General features: G+C 39.6%; 1 protein-coding gene across 1 annotated transcript in view; it reads left to right on the plus strand.

Annotated features, from left to right (window-relative positions):
• DSCAM (DS cell adhesion molecule) overlaps positions 1-22024 on the plus strand; it is a 619423-nt gene that overhangs the window by 331710 nt on the left and 265689 nt on the right. Inside the window, exon 9 of the mRNA XM_040621659.1 lies at positions 11634-11912. Within this exon, the coding sequence (XP_040477593.1) occupies positions 11634-11912 (279 nt within the window). The remainder of the gene's footprint in view (positions 1-11633; positions 11913-22024) is intronic.

Consider the following 22024-nt stretch of genomic DNA (forward strand, 5'->3'; position numbering starts at 1 on the left):
TGTCCGCCAAGCAGGGAGCCCAATACGGGGCTCGATCCCAGGACCCGGGGACCATGACCTGAGCCGAAGGCAGATGCTTAACGACTGAGCCACCCAGGCGCCCCAGTGTAGCTACCTTTTTATCCCCTTGTTTCACTATGACATATTTCAGCATTTTGTTTAGAGGGAGGGAGAGAGAATCCCAAGCAGGCTCCAAGCCCAGTGTGGAGCCTGATGCAGGCGGGGCTCCATCTCATGACCCTGAGATCACGACCTGAGCCAAAATCAAGATTCAGATGCTTAACCGACTGAAACATTCAGGCGCCCCATATTTCAGCATTTTGCTCAAGAAATGCAGCAACTTGAAGTCAGTTATAATTAATAACCAAATTTCTAAGGAAGGGTGACCTTTTCTAAGTCAGTGTCATGGAAAATACTTCTCAAGTAAATAACCTGCTACTACTGACAATCCTTGTAAAAAAGCTGCTTGGGAAAAGGAACTAAGCTTTAAAATGAGTGCCAGTGTTTTTATGAATCTTGCCTATCCCTGCCACGTAGCCTCACCATCATCCCCTCTGGTTAGAGTCACCTGGCTTTGCTTCCACTGATATAAACACAAGGAAAGTGATTGCAACCCCTCTGGATGAGTCTTTTCTCCGCCTGGATTAGTAAAACACAAGCTAGGCTTCATTTTCTTTTTTTAAACTTATTTAAATTCAATTAGTTAACATATAGTGTATTATTAGTTTCAGGGGTAGAATTTAGTGATTCATCAGTTGTATATAACACCCAGCGCTCATTACATCACGTGCCCTCCTTAATGCCCATCCCCCAGTTACCCCATCCCCCCACCCCTCTCCCCTCCAGTAACCCTCAGTGTCTTTCCTATGATTAAGAGTCTCTTATGGTTTGTCTCCCTCTCTGACTTCGTAGGTTTCATTTTCTTGATGTCACGATGATTCAAATAGCTTTTCTTTAAATATTAGAGATGCAAGTTAGTTTGGGTTCATCAGAAAACTACTCGGCTTTATTACCATGTGTTTTGTGAAAACACATTACTGCCCTCAATGGGGGGCAAAAAGTAACCTGGCTTCCTCCTCAGTCTGAGGTGACTCCGATTGTTAAATACAGAAATTCTCACAAACTCTCAAGCTGTCCGTCATTTTTAAATGTTAAAGTTTGAAACTATTTATTTCAGCCTGCTATGGCTATGGCCATGAAACACCTTCTATGAAAAAACATCTCCCATGGCTAGGGACTAGAATCTCTCCCGGAAACCACCCAGATCCTTCCACCACAGCCTGCCGCAGCCATTGGTCAACAAGAGAAGAGGTGACCCGTTCCTCTTGGAAGTGCCTTTGAAGGAGATGCTGTCAGCCTTCTCAGAGTTAGTGTTAGTGTTTTACCTCCCCAAATTTCAGGCAGTTTGTCTTTCCTCTTCTTTATGTGCCGTTTGTAACTTCGAGGTGATGGGGACAACGGATCCTGCTTCTCTTCATTGTAATTCTACATTATGCCCGAAGGAGTTTTTTAATTATATTTCTTCCCATGGGCTTAATTGATAATTTTAACAATTTTAGGGGGGAAAAGTTACTTTCTTACCTATCTACTTATGTTGTCATATTTTGGGCTCTGTGGTTCTCACAATCTGACAGTCCAAAATACTTTGTTTAGAAAACAATGGTGGAAGAGTTAGTTGCTCTTGTCTCTGATTTATTCCAAAGCCACATTATTTTTATGTCAACTGAACTACTCTGTTGGCTGGTATTCAGCTTAGGGACCTTATGCATTAGGCCTCACCTGCTAGGAGCCCTCTATCTGGTGCATGCCGCGTGTGTATGTGGTTGGGCACCCAAACATGTGTGTTCTGGTTTATAGTTGCCATGCTTTCTTGTATTTCTGAATTGAGCCTTTTGGGAGTTCTTGAGCTCTGATTCCAATATTAGCACTGAATTCTTACTCACTTTAGTTCTGTTTGACATATATCAGTGAGCTTATGAATATGCATAGCCCCATATGAAAGACAGAATTTCAGGACCGGGCACTGGCCGAACGTAGGACGCCTAATGAGTGCAAACCCACCAACCATCCAACCAGCAAATAAACACAGACTTTTTTAGGTGATAAGCGGAAATCTTTTTGGTTTTTTTTTTAACTTATTTATTTATTTTAGAGAGAGAGCATGAGTGGGGAGGGACAGAGGCAGAGAGAGAGAGCAAGAGAGAGAAGCAGACTCCTCACTGAGCATGAAGCCCAATGAGGGGCTCATTCTCATGACCCTGAGACCATAACCTGAGCCCAAAGCAAAGGTGAGACACTCAACGGACTGAGCCCCCCAGGCACCCACATAATCTTAAAATTATACTTCCAAACTATCTTTTCCTTGCTCCTATCAATGACAGAATGCTTCTATTCTGCAGGAGAATCGGAAGATACTGTCAATCAAAACAGAGGGGTCTTATTAAAAGAGAACCCAGCACACATGATGACTATTTTCTGGTCACAATCTGAAATGAATAAAAACAGCATGGATGGATGGATGGATGGATGGATAGCTGGCTGGATGGCTGGCTGGCTGGCTGGCTGGAGTATATACGTGGAGTGGTACAAACATATTTGGTTTTGTTATTGATGGCAAATCAATTTCCACTTTAGGTGAAGAAACTGTTGCAAGTTTGGTTCTCCAGGAAGCAGTCTCTGAGAGAGAGTTTAGTGTGTAAGGTGTTTATTAAGGAGTACCCCAACAATCAACACTGTGGAAGGAGGGTGAGGAAGGACTGGGCACAGGGAGGGGGTGAGCTGTGGCGAGGCTGATGACAGCTTTAGCATCCCTGCGGGGAGCTCCAGAGAAGGAAGGGTCTTTCAGAGCTGTCGTGAGTCCAGGCAGAATTGCCCTCCTCAGTCAGTCATTGGATGTAGGCCACCCTAGAAAGAGCCTGTCCTTTGTGAGATGGATCTCTGCAGCTGGAACAGTCTTCAGAGTGGCTGATAACTAAAGGTGGCTACCTGACATCCCTCCCAGAATCTGGGGCACACATCCTTTCTAGAAAAGGAATCTGGGCCACATGTCTCCATATGCATCAACTCCGACCACTTACATGGATGCCAAACAGCTAGACATATTGCTTATACACTTTTCCTAAATATGTTTTCCTTAAATTGGTCTCACTTCTATAAGGACATCAATCCAATATTTCAAATAAGAAATGGAAACGGGGGGCACCTGGGTGGCTCAGTCGGTTGAATGTCTGCCTTTGGCTCAGGTCATGATCCAGGGTTCTGGGATGGAATCCCACATCCGGGCCCCCTGCTCAGCGGGGAGCCCGCTTCTTCCTCTCCCTCTGCCCCTCCCCCATGCTCTCTCTCTTGCTCTCCCTCTCAAATAAATAAAACCTTTAAAAAAAAAAAGAAATGAAAAGGATCACAGTGTATGATGATAGCCTAATTAAACTAGACTTTTGTCATCAAAACAATTTGTAAGCCAGAGAACCTCTTTAGTTCTTTGATTCCTGTGATTTCTTTAATTTACTCGGGTGCTATCTGTGCAGTTACTGTTCATGAGCTGGAGTCAGACAAATAAACACTGGCCAGCAGCAGGTAGCAGGTGTCTTGAAAGGAAGCAGTACAGGGTGAGAACTATTTCAGCTCGCTGGGGGAGAGCAGTGGGTAGACAAGAAAAGCACTGATTTCCACATAACACCATTGAAGAAATATGGACGCATGAGATCTTTTAGAAATAGAGAAGACGACATCTAGCCAGTTCTGGTGCTGAGGTGGGATGGGAAGTCTGGAGTCAAGAAAGTTTCCAGGAGAAACTGAGTTGAGTCTCAAAGGGGATCTGGAGCCTAAAAAGGTCTCCAAAGTAGCTAACAACTGAGTTGAGTGTTCACACCATAAGACGGTGGGGGTGAGAGTGGGGTCCAGGTGGGGCGGGGGGCAGAATAGGGGAAGGGTATAGTGCCTTACATTCAGAGTCAGTAAGACTGAAACAAGAGTCCCCAGGGGAGGGAAGTAGCATGAGTCAGCACAGAGACAGACATCCAGTCTTGTAGCGCTTGTTACCTTCTGCTTGATCCTAAAAGCGGTGAAATAATTGAGGCAGAGGGACATGAGCAGAGGGACATGCTCACGACTGTGTTTTAGGACATGAATCTCGTTGAAGTATATAAGATGGATTGCAATGCAGAAAGATTAAAAAATCAGGGAGCCCCATTAGGGCACAGTTGAAAAAGTTTTAATAAAAGGTGATGGTTTTGTGTTTGGAAGAAAAGGAGCCAGACCAGGAGCTATTGAGAAATGAAGTAGAAGAGACACAGCAGCCGCTGATAGTGGCTGGAGAAAAGAGAAATGCACAATCAGGAAGGCTTTTATTATTCCGAACGTCTTGGAGCTGGGAGGTTTCGACACTGGAAGAGGTTGTGGAAGATGAAGTTTGGATTAAGGGGAAACCTGATACGTTTGGTTTGGGATTTGAGATCTTCAGCGACATCAAGATGAAGATAGTAGCTAACAACTCAACAAGCAGGCATGAAGCTTGAGAAGGAGTTTTTGGTTGAAAATGTAGATTGGGGAACCAGCGGCAGGAAGCCGACATCCAGAGTGGAAGGGAGGATAACGTCATTAGGGAAACAGAAAGGAAGCAAGGCCATGACGGGGCACCAGGAAATGAGGTTTCCACCAGTGTGGGATCAGTAGGGGGCACACGGCCTCCAGTGAATTGCTTAATTACTGATTTACCCTCCTTTGTAGTCTGTTGTACCAATTTTTTGTATGAGCGAGGCACCCACCCTCACTGTCCTTTTGCCATGGGATCTGTGAACACATAAATTCTCATAAAACACTTGTCTGTGTTTTGTAAACACCCAGAAGAAGTGGACATGGTGACATTTATTATTCCTGAGAATATATTACTGGTTCATTTAATTAACTTAGAAATAATTTCAAATTATATTTACCGTAATAATAATTGCATAAACTTAATTCTAATTCTATATAGATATATCTGTCTCTCTGTCTCTATATATAGAGAGACACAGATCTCTCTAGATATCTGTAATAGATCTAGAGATCTATAATAATAATAATTTAGACATCTATAATATAGATCTATATATGTATCTAGAGATCTCTAGAGAGAGGTATTTTATATATACCTCTGATTTCTTTGGCATCTTCTAGCTCCGACAATGCCCTTCTCACTCCTACATCATACCCTCCTGAATCACAGTCTCATGCCTGTCCTTCTCCAGCAGACACAGGCCTAGGACTAGCAACCCAATTCATGGTGAGTCAGGAGCAGCTCTGACTCAGGAGGTCAAGCTCACATAGCAGTTCCCAGTTGGCCCAGATGGCCTTACCAAGAAGCAAGGGTAGTTCTGACTTCATCTCCCCAACTCAGCCTACCAGTAGGGGGGAGAGATGGCTTAGTGGAACCTCAGGTTAGAAGTCCTGAGCTCTTACACTAATCAGACCATGAAACACAGCCTCACCTTTGTCCCTATCTTCTCGTCATTAGTAAATGCTGGATCTATTTCCCTTTCTACTCATAAATTTAGGCTTGTGTAATGTTGAGTGTAAACACGTGTTCATTGTCACCTCTAAAAGGTATTTTCAAAAACTGTTATGCAGTTAAGAGGTACAAGGCACTATTTATTCCACTAATTGTGGGAAGTAAAGATAAGCTGAATGCATCTTGTGCCTCCTGGGTCACTCTACTTAAGGAACGAGGCATGTGCGCAGACTGCTATACTCACGTTATACACACGCTCCATCCTGTGATACTTTCCACTATAGAATCTTGAACGGCAAGCTATTGGAGTGGGTGGAGGAAGAGTTTAATTGTGTTGTTTGAACGGAGTAGAGAACTATTTGACATAGGACTAGTAATCCACAATTTTGGAATCTAAAGCATGTGGTAAGTAGCAGAATTAGACAAATAACTGGTCTTATGAGTGGAGAGACAGTTGAGTGATATGCTCAACTCACAAGTCACACACACTCACCAGCCTTGCGGTCTTAGAGTCATGGCTTTCGTTTCAGGGGACAGTATAGGGCTGGAAGCCTCTGCCGGACCTGGGCATATCTAGGGGGAGTACAGGCACCGAAGATGCGTATGTATTTGGGACTGAACTCTCAGAGACCAGCCATGGGATTTGCATTTCCATAATGGGCAGGATTCACACATGCAATTTTTGGAGAGTTCCGGAAGCAGGCAAGGTATAAAACAAGAAAACTTCTTGAAGGGTGAGAAGAGAAAGCTTGTTGGACAGAATGGGACTCTTTGAGCAGTGTGAGACCAGGAGCTCTCAACCTGAGGACTGTATGGACATTAAAATACCACCAGAGAAGAGATGACGAATGTGGAGTTAATGAAACCATATATGGTGCTGCAAACCCCACCCCGTGTGTCTCAACATCCGTATGATGTATTTGATTTTTCCCAGTGTATTGTGGGCTCTGGGACAAAAAAAAAAAAAGGTAAGAAAAGGAAAGAGAGAGCAATGCAAACTGAACAGCTTCTCTGCACCCCTGGGCCCTATGCCTGCATGTTACATGAAGCCCTCACCAACACTCATGAATTGTGTTCCTTGTCACCACTTTATGCGTGAAGAAACTGAATCGCAGACTTAGAGAAAGTGGACCAGGAAGACACTGCAAATTACCCAAGTTTGGCTGACACCCAACCCATGTTTCTTTTACTATGCTATACTTCTCTTTGGGAAGAAAATAAAAGCTCCTTTTCTCCCCTGTGAGGAAGAATATACAATTAATTCTTGAGGGACAATGCATAGAAATGCCTTAGCCTGACTCAACAATTCTCGTTAAGGGTTTAGAAAGAGAAAGAGTCGAAACTGACATTTGGCTGCGTTGGATGGCTCCCAGCTGCCTGGGAGAGAGGAGCCTCACCAGCATGGAGAAGGATATCAACAACCCTGGTAATTAGTGACATTTAGCAGATATTTACATGCTTCGTGTAGGACCTATTGTAGGTCACATTCTAGATTTCTGCTCCTGTGATATTACAAGCTTTCACTTTCAACAAGATTCAGAGGATTTACCTTCAGAGGTGAATTAATGAACCAGATAAAGCAAACAGTAGGTCTCAAACAGGTTATGTGGCTTTACCAAAGTCATTACGAATGTTTTTGAATCATTTGGTTTACTTTTTGCCTTTAATTTTATAACTTATGCATGTAAAATATAAGATCGCAGACACTTCAAGAAAATTTACAGGGTGCCCAGGTGGCTGTGTTGGTTAAGGGTCTGGCTCGAGCTCAGGTCATGATCCCCGGGTCCTCATGGGGCTCCCTACTCAGCGGGGAGCCTGCTTCTCCCTCTCCCTCTGCCCTTCCCTCCTGCTCCTGCTCTCTCTCTCTGTCTCTCTCTCAACTAAATTAGTAATATCTTTAAAAAAAGAGAAAAGAAAATTTAGGCATTTTATACAGCAGACATGTGTTTCGGGCTTAAGTGCTGGAGGTAGCGAGGTGAACCGTGATAAGATCCACAAATCTGTCTGATGGTTTAATCTGCATTTTAAAAAGTTCATCCTGATATAATGTGGCAAGTGGAACAACAAATAACAAACCTGATTTTGACATTATTCTGGGAAAACTGACTTTTCCCTCTAACTAAATCCTCTTTTTTATTTTTTTAAATCATGGAAATCTTTATTTTAACTATTTTGGTTAGGGGTCTTTTTTTTTTTCTAAATATATTTTAAAATATTTTTTTTCCTTTACAGCTACACCCCTCAACACTTTATTTCTATTAAATTACATTTCTTTTTTTTATAATAATAATTACATTCCCACATGTTGTATAGCCATTCACAGTTTCATAGATTTTATGTCTTTGCCTTTAAAATTCTATACAAGAATTAAAAGTTGATTTACACATGAAAATTGCAATCATACTGTGTTCCATATTTGCCCGTGTATTTACCTTTCCCGGAGAACCGCATACTTTCACATGGCTTTGTGTTACAGCCCAGTGTCCTTTCATTTCAACTTGAAGTAACTCCTTGAGCCTCTCTCACAGAGCAGCCGCAGTGGTGAACTCCCTCTGTTACGATTATCTGGGAACGTCTGTCTCGTCTCAATTTTGGAATTATAGTTTTGCTGGGTGCAACATTCTTGGCTGGCTGTATTTTCTTTGATGAACTTTTTAAAAAGATATTATTTATTTATTTGAGAGAGAGCACATGCGTGCACACAAGCAAGGGGAGTGGGAGAGGGAGAAGCAGGCTTCCCGATAAGCAGGGAGCCTGATGCGGGGCTCGATCCCAGGACCCTGGGATCACGACCTGAGCCAAAGGCAGACGATGAACTGACTGAGCCACCCAGGCACCCCTTGGCTGGCTGTATTTTAAGATATTTTAGATATATATTTTTTCCATTTGATACATTGACTATAACCTATGATTTGGAGTATGTAACTAGGCACTCACTTTAATTATGTGCTGTGATTGTGTATTAATTGTGAACACACTGGCGATTAAGGGCAGTGTCCTCCAGCTGCTGCGCGTGTTGCGTTCTTGTGTCTACTCTTTATAGAGTTTACGTCTGGTCCCTTGCTCGCTTGTTTGCCAGCTCTGCCTCCTCACTGAGCCCGCATGAGTGTGTCTGCATTCTCGGCATCAGGTTTAGGCTAAGAATGAGACAGCTGAGTGTTGTGATAGTTTAAAATACAGTGTTGAAAGGAAGGGGTTCCCCTTTGAGCAACACAGGTGAGAGTGAGCCCATGGGCTTCCTGGTGCTTGTTTTCACTGCGTTGGAGGTGCAGGTCTGTAGGCATGGGTCATCAGGAGTGTCCCTTTGTGATTCAAGTTTCTGAAATTTACCCCTGGGACTATTAGAGTTCTATAAACCAATGAATTCCAGAAATTATGTAATGGTAGAATTTGTTCTTGTTTTCTTTTTAAATTATGATTCTTCTTGGGGTGGCTGAGTGGCTCAGTTGGTTAAGCATCTAACTCTTGATTACAGTTCAGGTCATGATCTCAGGGTCCTGAGGTCAAGCCCCATGGTTGGCTCCATGGCTCCTCTCCCCAACTGGTGTGCACTTGCTCTCTAAACAAACAAACAAACAAACAAACAAGTAAATAATGATTCCTCGTAGCTACTTCTTGCCTCTGTTCTTGAAAATAACATACACCTGCTCTTTCTTTATTCTAGAACTTTCTTTTGCTCTCAGAAGTAGACATTCATATAATTAGTAATTACTGGCAGTCTACATCCTACATACTGTGATCTTATTCAATAGATTGAGAACATGCTATGTTTTACCTTTCTTTCTTGATCTGGGGAATAGAAAGTAAGTCCTCATATTTTTCTTCTCCCTACTATAACGGTAGAAATGGAGTCCTTTCCCTTGCCAAGTGATCTTTCAACTTAACTGTTTTGTTTTTTCCTCACCTTAAAGGCTTCCAAAATAGAACCAGCCCTAAGCAATGGATTCAGGTGTTCTTGGAAGTTTGTGAACCCCCTGCTAACTCATTCATGCCTCACAGCAACCCCTTCTTTTACAAATAAGGAAACAGAGGCACAGAAGAGGTTTAAAAACTTTAGTTAGTAGCACAGCTGGACTTAAACCCAGGTAGTCTGGGTCGAAGTTCTTATCTTAAAAAAAAAAAAATCTACAATTCAGATAATAAGCACCAACCCAGTGAGTGCCTAGGTATGTCTGAGTAGACTGACAACCAAGTTTCAATGTGTAAGGAACCAAACAAGAGGAAATGTAGTTACTTATTTTTTTAAAAAAAAGGTAGTTTATTAAGTGTTAATAATATGTACACCAATAGTAAATATTTATGCCGTTTGGGGCAACATTTAGAGAAAGAAGAGCACCTTTGTGACAAGTTGGCACTTTTCCTGCCTAATATCAATTGTGAATAATCTTAACCTAATCCAACCTGGTCTTTTCTACCAGCCCCAGGTAGAAGCTCATCCCGAGATCTTTTTCTTCTAGTGTCAGATCAACTCACTGCAGATTCAAAGCTGTAACTTCACATTGAGAATCAGCAAACTGTCTGCTGTCAGCAGTTTTGACATTAAATGCACTGGCACCTTAAGCTGTTTTTGTTTATTTGTTTCTCTGGTAAGACCTAACTTGAGCCATTGATTCACTAGTCCTTCTAACTCTGGCTGTATTTGCAGTTCTCTGTTCTTGCTCCCAAATGCTTTTGAAAGCATATAGTAGTAGTAATAATATTAAATAGCAGAACAGCCACAGCTCTACCCTGTTGACTTCTGCTGCTTATGACTTCATAGGAAGCTCCACCGGACAGAGGATGGTGTATTATGTTCATTGCTGTGTCCCCAGCACACACAGGGTCATCAAGCACATACCAGGAGCTCAGTGAATGGTTTCCATTCAGTTGTGTCTCAGCTTGATCTCACACCTCCCCCAAGCTGATAATTGAAATGTACCTATAATTGATTACTGAACAAACTCTTCAGATATCCTACTATGTAATAATTTCATTCTATGAAATCTGGTATAATAATTGGTTTGTATTAAGTTATTTCATGCTTAATAATCTCAGTTAACAACCTTGCGTATTTCTAAGTCTCTGAAATAAAATTGATAAGGTCTGAGCTCTCACTCTTTAGTGAACTAGTTTTCTGGCCAAGGGCAAAGTCGTATCTTTGAGAATCAGTTTCCCCATCTAGAAAGTGAGACTAGGCATAACAGCCTCACAGGGCTGAAAGGAAGAGCATATTGATAACTTGCTCATGACCCCACAACCCATAAGTAACCAAGGTAGGATTCAAAGTTGGCTTCTCTGGCTCCATTTTAAACATGTTATGACTCTGGAATCCTGTGAGACCATCCAAGAAGTTCCTGAGGAAGAGTGGTCCTGAGGCGAGAAGGTAAAGAGGAGTTTATCAGGGAAATTAAATCAGAAAAGAGCTTTCCAGACTGAGCTTGGCTGTGTCCATGGCTGGCCAGGTTGAAGGCTGTAACCCTGTCCTCATTAGCAACACATAACAAGTCAGAAAACTGGCCACAGATCAGTTCATCATTTAAGGTCATGCATGTGAAATGTATAAAATTGAGGGGTACAGAGTAAAGACATGATTATCCTAATAAAATAAGTCTCTTCCATTAACATTTGCCATTTGTTGGACCTTAGTCCTAAAAAAATGTTTAACAATGAAATTAGAATCTCTTCTTGAACAGGCTTCAAGTACGCCTATTAGCAAGGCATGGAATGCATTAAACGGAGAACAGTAATGCTTGTGTATTAGCGAAGCAGGAAAGAGATTTTTTTTTTCTCGTACACATCATTTTCAGAAACTTCTAAGGGAAAACCAAACCCAAATGCCTCTTTCGCAGTATTTACACGAAGAGTGCAGAGTTGGAAATATTTTCATTCAAAAATGATTATTTTCTAAAAAGTCTGTCGAAATAAATTAAGGGTGTTTGCCGAGGTACAAATTAAGCCATGATTTTCATTTAGAATGAAGAGAAAAATCAAGTAGCAGGATGGCACAATTTCAGCTCTTCTCCTAGTTCATGTATTTACCTGCTATAGCAGTGACTGTATTCCTCTTTCAATGTCCCTCAAGAGGGTTGAAGGAAAAGAGAATGGAGAGCACGTGTGCAGTTTGTTACAATCTTTCCTCTCTTACGTTTTCTCTTCTTTCTTCCAGTTCCACCTTTTATCCAACCCTTTGAGTTTCCAAGATTCTCCATTGGACAGCGGGTCTTTATCCCATGTGTTGTGGTCTCAGGGGACTTGCCCATCACGATCACCTGGCAGAAGGATGGCCGGCCAATCCCAGCGAGCCTCGGGGTGACCATCGACAACATTGACTTCACGAGCTCCTTACGGATTTCCAATCTCTCCCTCATGCACAATGGGAATTACACCTGCATCGCCCGGAATGAGGCCGCGGCGGTGGAGCACCAAAGCCAGCTGATTGTGAGAGGTGAGGACAGGGACAGAGGGTACACGGCATCAATGCAGTCAAATTCAGCAACGCTCACAGAGAGCGTTCACTTGAAATAATACGAAAAGAATTAGAATCCATAGAATCTGTTGTGATCCCATTAAAATAAAACCCACAACTACAGAAACCAACTACAAACTCCGCTACCACCAAACCAAGGTTTTATTTTCCTAAAATATGAAGCTCCAAATAATTAGTAGCTAAGAGATGTGTGTAGGAAGAGGTGGGAGTAGGATTTAATGAATGAACTAGGCTTTCCCTACACTGGCCCAAAAAGTCCAGGAGCTCCTGCTGTATTGTATTTACTCTATTTAGCACTTTTTACAATATTATTTTTTAGATTGATGGCTTTAAAAATGTTTGTCAAATATTTTTTGTCAGATCACACTTTTTCTAAAGATTCATAAAACAGTAACTTTTTGTTTTACTGAAGTACAGTGGACACATAGCAAATAGTAGCTTCTTGTATATTTTTGTTTTAATTTTAGAAATGTGAACTTAGTTTCAGTTTAGAAATACGTTTCGCTCCTCTCTTCTGTTTAGCATTAGACCTCTCATTAATTTAGGAGGCTACAACAACATAAATGTTACATTAAACCAAGTGGGGTCATATGTTTTTAGAAATTAAAATAGGGTGGTCGAGCTTGTAGAAAATATTGGCAGGGAACTCAGTGCATCTAAAATGTAAGCATTTGTCTTATTTCAAATCTGTATTCTGGGCACCGGATTCTCATGAATGCTCTACTCCTCATCTGCAAAAGGAGCAGCTAGTATTCTCTAAAGGCTGTCGGGCACGGACATGGGATTTTATGATTCTCCAAGAGCTGTATGCATTCATGTCCTACTAGTTCTTACCCGCATTACAAAAGTAACTGTATGAAATTAAAGACTTAATTTTGATTATTTGCATTTTAAAATCTCCAAATATGGGGCTCTCAGAGTAATTATTTGGAGAGGTTGATTTCCATTATTTTCCAGGTAGTTGATAGATCTGAGCATATTCTTTCTTGAGCAATAGATTCCTACGTCCTTCCTTAGTCTTTGGACCTTGTCCTCATGACATCTCTCCTTCCTCTCTGGCTGAAGAGTAATGTACTTTCTGTGTACTTGCCAACAAAAGAGACTGAAGCGTACTTCGAGTTTATATGAAGAAACCAACTTTGTATTTGTAAAAAAAAAGATTTTTCCCTGAGTAAGAAAATGTATTTTCAGTCACATACAAACTAAAAAAACAAGTGACATTTTTTTCTCTTCCTACCTTGTGCTTTTGAGTGTAAGAATAGGAATACGTGAATTTTTTTCTCATTTTTTTGAAAATAAATAAAAATGGGAGCCAACGTGGTATCCATTTCCTAAATGTTTTCTTATAAGAGGAATTGAATCTTACTCTTATTCGTGAGGGGCTAAGCAGTACATCAGCCTGTCTCCTGAATAATCTAGATGCTCCGAAGGATGCAAGTCACAGAACAGAATGTGAGACAAAAATGTAGACGCATGCTGTTGGGATCACTTGCCCTGGGAAGGTAACCGGGTTTTTTTGACCAAGGGCAAAGGTCAGATGAACTGAAGTTGAGCCAAGCCATCCGGGGTGATGTGGTTGATCACAATCTGATTAGTGGCTCCATGTGATTGTTCTTCAAATATGTCAAATAAACTTTTGTGAAATCAACATTAAATCACCAATGAGATAAGATAATTCTGAGAAAGGGAATGTGCTTCACAAGCAGGTCAGTCATTGGAGAACCATCAAGGATGAGATGATGTGGGACAGTAATCCTCCATCTAGACGTAACCATAGAATCTCCTAACAGAAAACACTGATAACTATTTTCTGGCCCCAGTTAATCCCAACTGAAACATAATCTTGGGGAGTAGATCCATCCTTCAGATCTCTGGGGTATTCCTTTTTTTTCCCCTAAAAAAATCACCTGCTGGTGGTTGTCAAATTTTGTCACACATTAGAATTACATGGGGAGCTTTAAAATTCTTGGTGTCTGTGTTGCAGCCCATACTAATTAAATAGCCATCTTTGGAGGTGGAGCCCAAGAATTAGTAATTTGTAAAATCCCCAAGTTGACTTAGTATACAGCAAAGTCAAGTCCTAACCCCCTGGGTAATTTGAATATGCAGCTATTTTAGAAGCCTGGATTTTTTTTTTCTAAATGTGAAGAGATGTCATTAGTGACTTTAACCAGGTCAGTGACATGGCCTGATTTATCTTTTTAATTATAACACTAGCAGTTGTTTGAAGAACGGACTGGTCCAGAAAGCAAGGGTAGTTGTTAAGAGTCTATTTTGGAAGTTCAGGTAACATAAAAAGTGCCCTGAATGGAGGTGACAATGGCTAAAGTAATGAGAAGCAGTTGAATTTGCAATACCTTTTGAAGGCAAAGCAAACAAAACATGTTTATAAAGTGAATGTTGCAAATGAGAGGAAGCATATGTGTTGCTTAATAAGGTAAATAGAAGTCTTTAACGGAAGTGGAGAAGAAGCAAAGAGCAGCAGTGTGACACGGGGAACAACCATGTGGGAGAAACAAGAGGGTCCAGACCCAAGGCATTGCAGCATTTGAGGTTCCAGGAATCAGCAAACGAAACAGAAAGGGAAAAGAAGCCAGTGAAGTAAGAGGAAGTCCAGTAGACTGGGAGCCCTGGAAGCAAATTAGGAAATATATCAAGAAATACAGGTAATAATGTATATAAAATCCCACAGGAAATAGAAAAAGGAAATCTAAGAAGTGGTCATTTGGTTAGGGAGATGGACATTGTTTATGACCGTGAAGAGTAGTGTGGTTGCAGTGAATGTCTGATTAGTGGGGCTAATGAACAGAAAGGGAGATGAATAAATGTGTGGGAATTCAAGAAAATATGTATGATTAGTTTAATATTTTCAGAAACGTTGCCATAATGGGAGGCAGAAAAATGGAGAGGAAGTTGAAGAGGACACGGGACATAGGACCAGGGAAGCTTCCATTCTGATGGGAATGAGTCAGTAGAGAGGAAAGAAACATGTGACAAAGATAAAGAGGAGATAATTACAGGATCAAAGTCCTTGATTTAGTGAATTAGGATTGGATTCTTTGCACCAACTGAATGTGTTAAAAGCACTATAGTGAGAACCATTGTGGGGGTATGCCAAAAGATAGAACCCACTGAAATGGTTGGAAATTTCAGGGAGTCAGACTTTGGTTCAAGTAACTTGAAAAACAAATTAGAAAAAGTATTGAATAGGGCCATCAAAGAGTAACAGGTCATGGATTTGTCCTCCTGTCATAAAAAAAAAAAAAAGCCTGTATAACTGGGGGAAAAATTTATAAAACAACCATTTCCAGGCAGCAGAACAGGAGGCAGAGGGTTGTGATCCTTGAGAAAATGGAATATATGAATTGAGCTCCAAAATTTTAGAAAATTTTAGAAAAAAAAACCCAAGTTTTTGCCCAGAGCACATTCCAAACCATGGCAGAAGGATGCAGAGCCCAAGTAGGTAACAGTGATCTTGCTGGGTGGAGAATACAGGTAGAAATGTCAAACTATTGAGGTATGGGATTTTGCAGGGCAGAATACTGGTGAATAGGGAGCTGTTCAGAGAAAGATTTCTAAAAATCTCCTTAAAGTCGTTAGCTGAATACTATACTTCACAAAGGATGAGACTTCATGAAGTCTACCAGAGAATGACTACCAGGTAGATGTGAGATGAATAAAGACTTCAGTGGTTCCCCAGTGCTGGGATATATTGGAGTTCTGAATAGCCAGAGTAGAGAACACATGGGAATTCATTTAAAATCTCAGAGAGGCCACTAAAAGGAGGGCTAATCTATCCCTGGAATAAGGGCTACTCTAAACTAACCCTAAAAAGGCCTAAAGAGAGCCTTGACAAGATAAAACTTCACCAGTAAATGAAATGTCTGCAAGAATAACATTAACACTCTTAAAAGGAAGTCAACAAAATCCGTAATCTCAATAGCATATTCACAATGTATTACACATAGTTATGGATATGTGAAGAAGGAGGGAAATGTGAGCCATAAACAGAAGGAAAAACAAAGAAACAGACTAATGGACATGCTGATGTTGGAATTAGCAGGCAAGGTTTTCGAGCAGCTATCTTATTTCAAGGATTCAAATGAAAAGATATATGCAGTAAGTGAATACTTAGGGAACTCAAGAAAGTAAATGTAAAACATTAAAAAAAAAAAAACAGAATTTCTAGATCTGAAAGACGTGATGTCTGAAATGAGAAATTCCCTGGATCTATTTAATAAGATATTAGATACTGCAGAATAAAGGATTACTGACCTTGAAAAGAGGGCAAGAGAAATTATTCAGATATTTTCACAGAGAGATAAAAGACGGAAAAACAGTAAACAGTGCCTCACTGAGCTTGGGAAAATGTCAAACATTCCAACATATACATAGTTCGAGTCTCAGAAAGAGGTGGAAAGAGGGGCGCCTGGGTGACTCAGTCGTTAAGCGTCTGCCTTCGGCTCAGGGCGTGATCCCGGCGTTCTGGGATCGAGCCCCACATCAGGCTCCTCCGCTATGAGCCTGCTTCTTCTTCTCCCACTCCCCCTGCTTGTGTTCCCTCTCTCGCTGGCTGTCTCTATCACTGTCAAGTAAATAAATAAAATCTTAAAAAAAAAAAAAAGAGAAAGAGGTGGAAAGAGAAATGTATTTGAATAATAATGATTGGAAATTTTCCAGATGTGAAGGAAAATATAAATCTACATATCAAAATGACCAATGAAACCTTCAAAAAATAAGCAGAGAAAAAACATGCCATGGCACGTTCTGATTAAATTGTTAAAAACTAATAATAAAATATAAAAGTAACCACAGAAATTTGACCTGTTACATCAAGAGGACCAAGTAAGCAAACTTTAGGCTCCTGATGAGAAACAATTCAAGCCCGACCGGAACGCAACAGTATCTTTAAAGTGCTGAAAGGAGTGGGTGGAGGAACATTTATCAGTCTAGTATTCTATAACCAGCAAAATGCATTCTTCGAAAATGGAGGCAAAGTAAGTACATTTTTAGACAAGTAAAGGTTTAGAGACTTAATCACCAGCTAGATTTTACTACAGTAAATATTAAAGAATGTTCTTGAAGCTTAAAGAAAACAATTCTCTGTAAACTAATCTACAAGAGGAATGAAGATCTCTTGATGTGATAAACTTATGGCTAAAGATAAGACACACCTTATTATCATTTTCGTTTCCTTTAAACATATTTAGATATTTAAGCAGTAATAATTTATAATATGCAAAAATAAAATATACAATAATATCACAAAGAACAGGAAGAAGGAAAGTTGAAGTTTACTGTTGTAAAATTTACCCTACGTTATACATGAAGTGGTATAATATTACTTGAGCATAGATGCTGCTGGTTAAATATGTCCAATGCAAACTCTTGAGCAGTTATCAAAAATGAAACAAATAGGTATTGATATTAATCCAACAGATTAGATGGAAGAACATTAAAATACCCTCAATTAGCTAGGAAAAAAAGTAGGAAAAAAGGGACAAAATACAAAGAAGAGATGGAAAATAGATGGAAAACTTAAATACAACTATATCAATACTTTACGTATAAATTGACTAAACATACCAATAAAAAGCAAAGATTATCAATCTTAATTAAAAAGCAAGATGCAAGTACGTGCTACCCCATGTTAAGTATAAAGACATAAGGAGTGAAAGGTAAATGGTATAAAACAACAGCCATAAAAAGTTTAATTGGGTGTATTAATGTTAAATTAAATAAATCTCAGGATAAGGAATATTACTATAAGCAAATAAGGACATGTTAAATAATAAAATGGTTAATTCATCAACAAGACATATAAATCTGAAATACCGATGCACCTAATAATAGAAATTATTGCTAAGTGAAATAAGACAAGCAGAGAAAGAAAATTATCATTTGGTTTCACTTATTCGTGGAACATAAGGAATAGCAGGGAGATCATTAGGAGAAGGAAGGGAAAAATGAAGTGGGGGGAAAACACAGGGGGAGACGAACCATGAGAGACTATGGACTCCGGGAAACAAACTGAGGGTTTTAGAGGGGAAGGGGGTAAGGGATGGGCTAGCCCGGTGGTAACTATTAAGAAGGACACGAATTGCATGGAGTGCTGGGTGTTATATGCAAACAAGAATCATGGAACACTACATCAAAAGCTAACTAACATATCATAATAAAAAAAAATGAAATCTAACACGATTACAAAATAGGACTGAAAGGAATAACAGACAAATAAACAATGACAATTGGGAATTTCAACACTTCTCTCTCAATAATTAATAGAATAAGCAGAAAAAATCAGTAAGAATAGAGATTTAAACTATACCATCAACCTATATAACCTAATTGATATTTATGGATTATATCAAACAACTACAGAATGCACATTCTAGAATTCTGATCACCTGAACAATAAAAATGTAAGTTTTGTCGTTTAAAGCTACTAAGTTTGTTGTGACGTATTGCAGCAGCTATAGAAAACTGATGCAAAGACAAGTATCACTATAGTTCCTACAGATAATTAAAAGGATAGTAAAGAAATGTTTGGACAATTTTGTGCCAGTGTATTTGTCAATTTAGATCAAATGATCAATGATTTCAAAGACATAAAGTATCCAAATAGATACAAAAGTGAAAATTTGACTAGACCTATGTCCGTTATAAGGTTTGAATTCATTATCAAAAACCTTCCCACAAAAACTCAAGGCTGAGAGAGCTTAATTTGTAAGTTTTTGCAAGAATTTAAGAAAGAAATAATAGCACCCTTATGCAAATTCTTTCAGATAATCATGGGAAAGGGAAGACTTTCCAAATTTTTAAACACAGCATAACCTTAAGATAAAAAGTTGATAAAGGCATTGCACACAAAAAAATTTACAAACTCTTATTGCTCATGAATATAGGTGCAAGAATAGTTGGTATAATGTTACTATACCAAATTAACAATATAAAGAAAATATAACATATCATGACAAAGTGGGCTTTATCACAGGAATAAAACCTTGGTTTAATATTCAAAATTAATCAATATAATTTACCATATTAACAAAATAAAGTAGAAAAAGCACATATTAAAATAGATGAAAGGAATTTACTAGAATTCAATATCCATTCCTGATTTTTTAAAAAACCCTCGGTTAACAAACAATAGTAACATCTCATAGAATAAAGCACACCTATGAAAAATCCATAGTGTTTTATACTCTTTATCCTAATATTAGGAAAGAGATAAGCATGTCCACTCTCAACATTTCTATCAGTATTGTTTCAGCAGTCACAGCCTTTGTGCTTAGACAAGAAAAAGAAATAGGAGGCATGGCATTTATGATAGAAGGCACAAATGTGCTGATGACATGGGTGTGCATAGAAAAATGTTAACAAATACACCAATACACAAAAGAAAAAGAGAAAAGAGTCAAAGTCAAATATGTCAGTATTAAAAAACAATGAAACACAAAGGAAAACTGTAACAGAGGAAATAAAAGACCAAAAGAGCAAGACAGAGAAAACATTTTGTTAATGTCCTAAACAAGTCCTTCCCTATAAATAATTACTTTAAATGTAAATGGAACAGACTATGGATACCAATAAAACACAGACAGCTCTGAAGAACAGTATGTTGAGTAAAAGAAGCCAGACACACAAAAAGAGTAATATATTCTATTTATAACATATTTGTCACATTTCTATTTATATCTATTTATAAGAAATTCCAGGATAGAAAACTAACCAACAGAGGTAAAAATCAGAATGGTTGCCACTGGGAAGGGGGATTGGGAACTGACAAGGAATGGACAGGAGGGAACTTTTGGGGTCAATGGAAATACTCTAAATCTTGATGGGATGTGGGTTTTGTGCATTTATGCGCTTGTCGAAACCTATTAAACTATACACTTCAAAGCCGTGTATATTACTGTATATAAATTGTACTTCAGTTTTTAAAATATTAAAAGGTAACCTTCCTAAGGGTCAAAATTCTTCAAAAATGAAAAAATTAGGTAACTTACTTTGCAAAATAACAACTTTCCTACTAAGAGAGGTTTGTTAAAAATGGAATGGTGTTTTGGAAGGTACTGTAGAAAAGGAATAGATGTCACAGGTTAGTGGCTGGCCTCAAATCAATAAGTAGTAGCTTCCCTTCTGGCTCTAACACTCAGTGATTGAAAATGAAAGGCTATTATTTAAACACTTTCTTCCTCACAGGCTGTATCATCTTTTATACCACATGTGGAAACTATTCTAACTTCAACATGACTTTTAGTAAATCTATTTTTTTTTTTGTTAACTCCTTTTTTTTTAACAATTTTATTTATTTATTTGAGAGAGAGAGAGGGAGCACAACTGGGGGAGGGGCAAAGGGAGAGAGAGAAGCAGACTCCCTCCTGAGCAGGGAGCCCACCCTGGGCAGCTTGATCCCAGGAGATCATGACCTGAGCCTAAGGCAGATGCTTAATCTACTGAGCCACCCAGGTGCCCCTGTTTTTTTGTTAATTCTATTTAACAGCATATGGAAGGACATAGGTATACAAGTTCCTTTAACTTACGCTATGATGGGGATGGGTTTATGATTCATTCAGCTAAACTTTAGAATTAGGTTAGATCTGGAGTGCAAGTTTTTTGTTTTTTGGGGTTTTTTTTTTTTGAATTTTTAAATTGTTTTATTATGTTCAGTTCGTCAGCATATAGTATATCATTAGTCTTTGATTAGTGTTCAACGATTCATTAGTTCCGTATAATGCCCAGTGCTCATCGCAACATGTGCCCTCCTTAATAGCAAGTGTTATAGATACCATAATAGGTCATCATTTTGATTTCAGAAAGTCAGTCACCTTAAATAAACTGTAATCAATCAGCTTTGAGGCTACTTTTAATTTCAGTTGGCATGGTAATGGCTAAATGGATTAATTAAGTAAGGACTACAGGAAATCTTGGATAAAGCATTTTCTATTTTCAAGTCCTTATGTGTAGCCATCTTTATTGTGTTTTTTTTTTTCTTAAAAATTTTCAATTTGATGAGTTCAGTGTTTTCTTGTTTTACTTGCTAGCAAAAGAAAAAGAATATTTTGGGGCATCTGGGTGGCTCACTCATTGGGCGTCTGCCTTAGGCTCAGGGCGTGATCTCGGCATTATGGGATCGAGCCCCACGTCAGGCTCCTCCGCTGGGAGCCTGCTTCTTCCTCCCCTACTCCCCCTGCTTGTGTTCCCTCTCTCTCTGTCTGTCTCTCTCTGTCAAATAAATAAAATCTTAAAAAGAAAAAGAATATTTTGAGCTGTACCTCTTTGAAGCATCAATGGGTAGATACAAATATATTCTTTTACACCCACCCCTGAATGACTGCATTTTTTTTTCTGTCCTCCTTTCCTTCATCCTTCTCTTATTCCAGCATAAAACAGCAGTATATTTAACACATACTTGTAATTGCTAGGCCCTGAAATAGTCACTGGGATGATGAATGCTCATTTCTTCCCAGTGAGAGCCCCCATCTAGTGGGAGAGAGACAGGTGACAGCCCCACAGGGTGGAGTGACAAGCTGCAGGACAGCTATGGAAGAAGAGAGGAAAGTTACCACATTTAGGTTAGGAGACACGTGAGGCAGGCTCCCAGAGGGGGGGAGGGATCCTGAGGCATTAGAAAATACAGCAGGGAGTTACGAAACAGAGAAAGGAAGGCAATGTGTTCCTGGAAGAAGGTCTGTCACATGTACTGGTGGGGAGGCTTGAGACAGCAGATGCACTTATTTCCCTGGGGTGGTAGAATGGGGTGCCTGGAGACCAACATGGTGGAGGGTGAGACTCAGAGCTAACTCTGGTTCATAGTTTGAAGTTTCCATGCCCTGAGGTCTGGAGGCCACAGGAATTGAATGAGGGGATCTAAAGGAAAAAAAAAAAAGAAAAAAAGAAAAAATTTATACAGAATAAAGTGAGACCAGAAGCCCAGAGGGGAGGCCTCTGTGGTCTACACAAGAAGTGGTGATGGTTAGACCTAAGGAGGGGGTAGCAGGGATGGCAAAGGTGGGGTTAATTCGGAAGATACTTCACAGGAATTGGTGGCCAACTCTTTGAGAAAA

This window comes from Ursus maritimus, unplaced genomic scaffold, assembly GCF_017311325.1.
Source record: "Ursus maritimus isolate PB19 unplaced genomic scaffold, ASM1731132v1 scaffold_4, whole genome shotgun sequence".
NCBI lineage: Eukaryota > Metazoa > Chordata > Mammalia > Carnivora > Ursidae > Ursus > Ursus maritimus.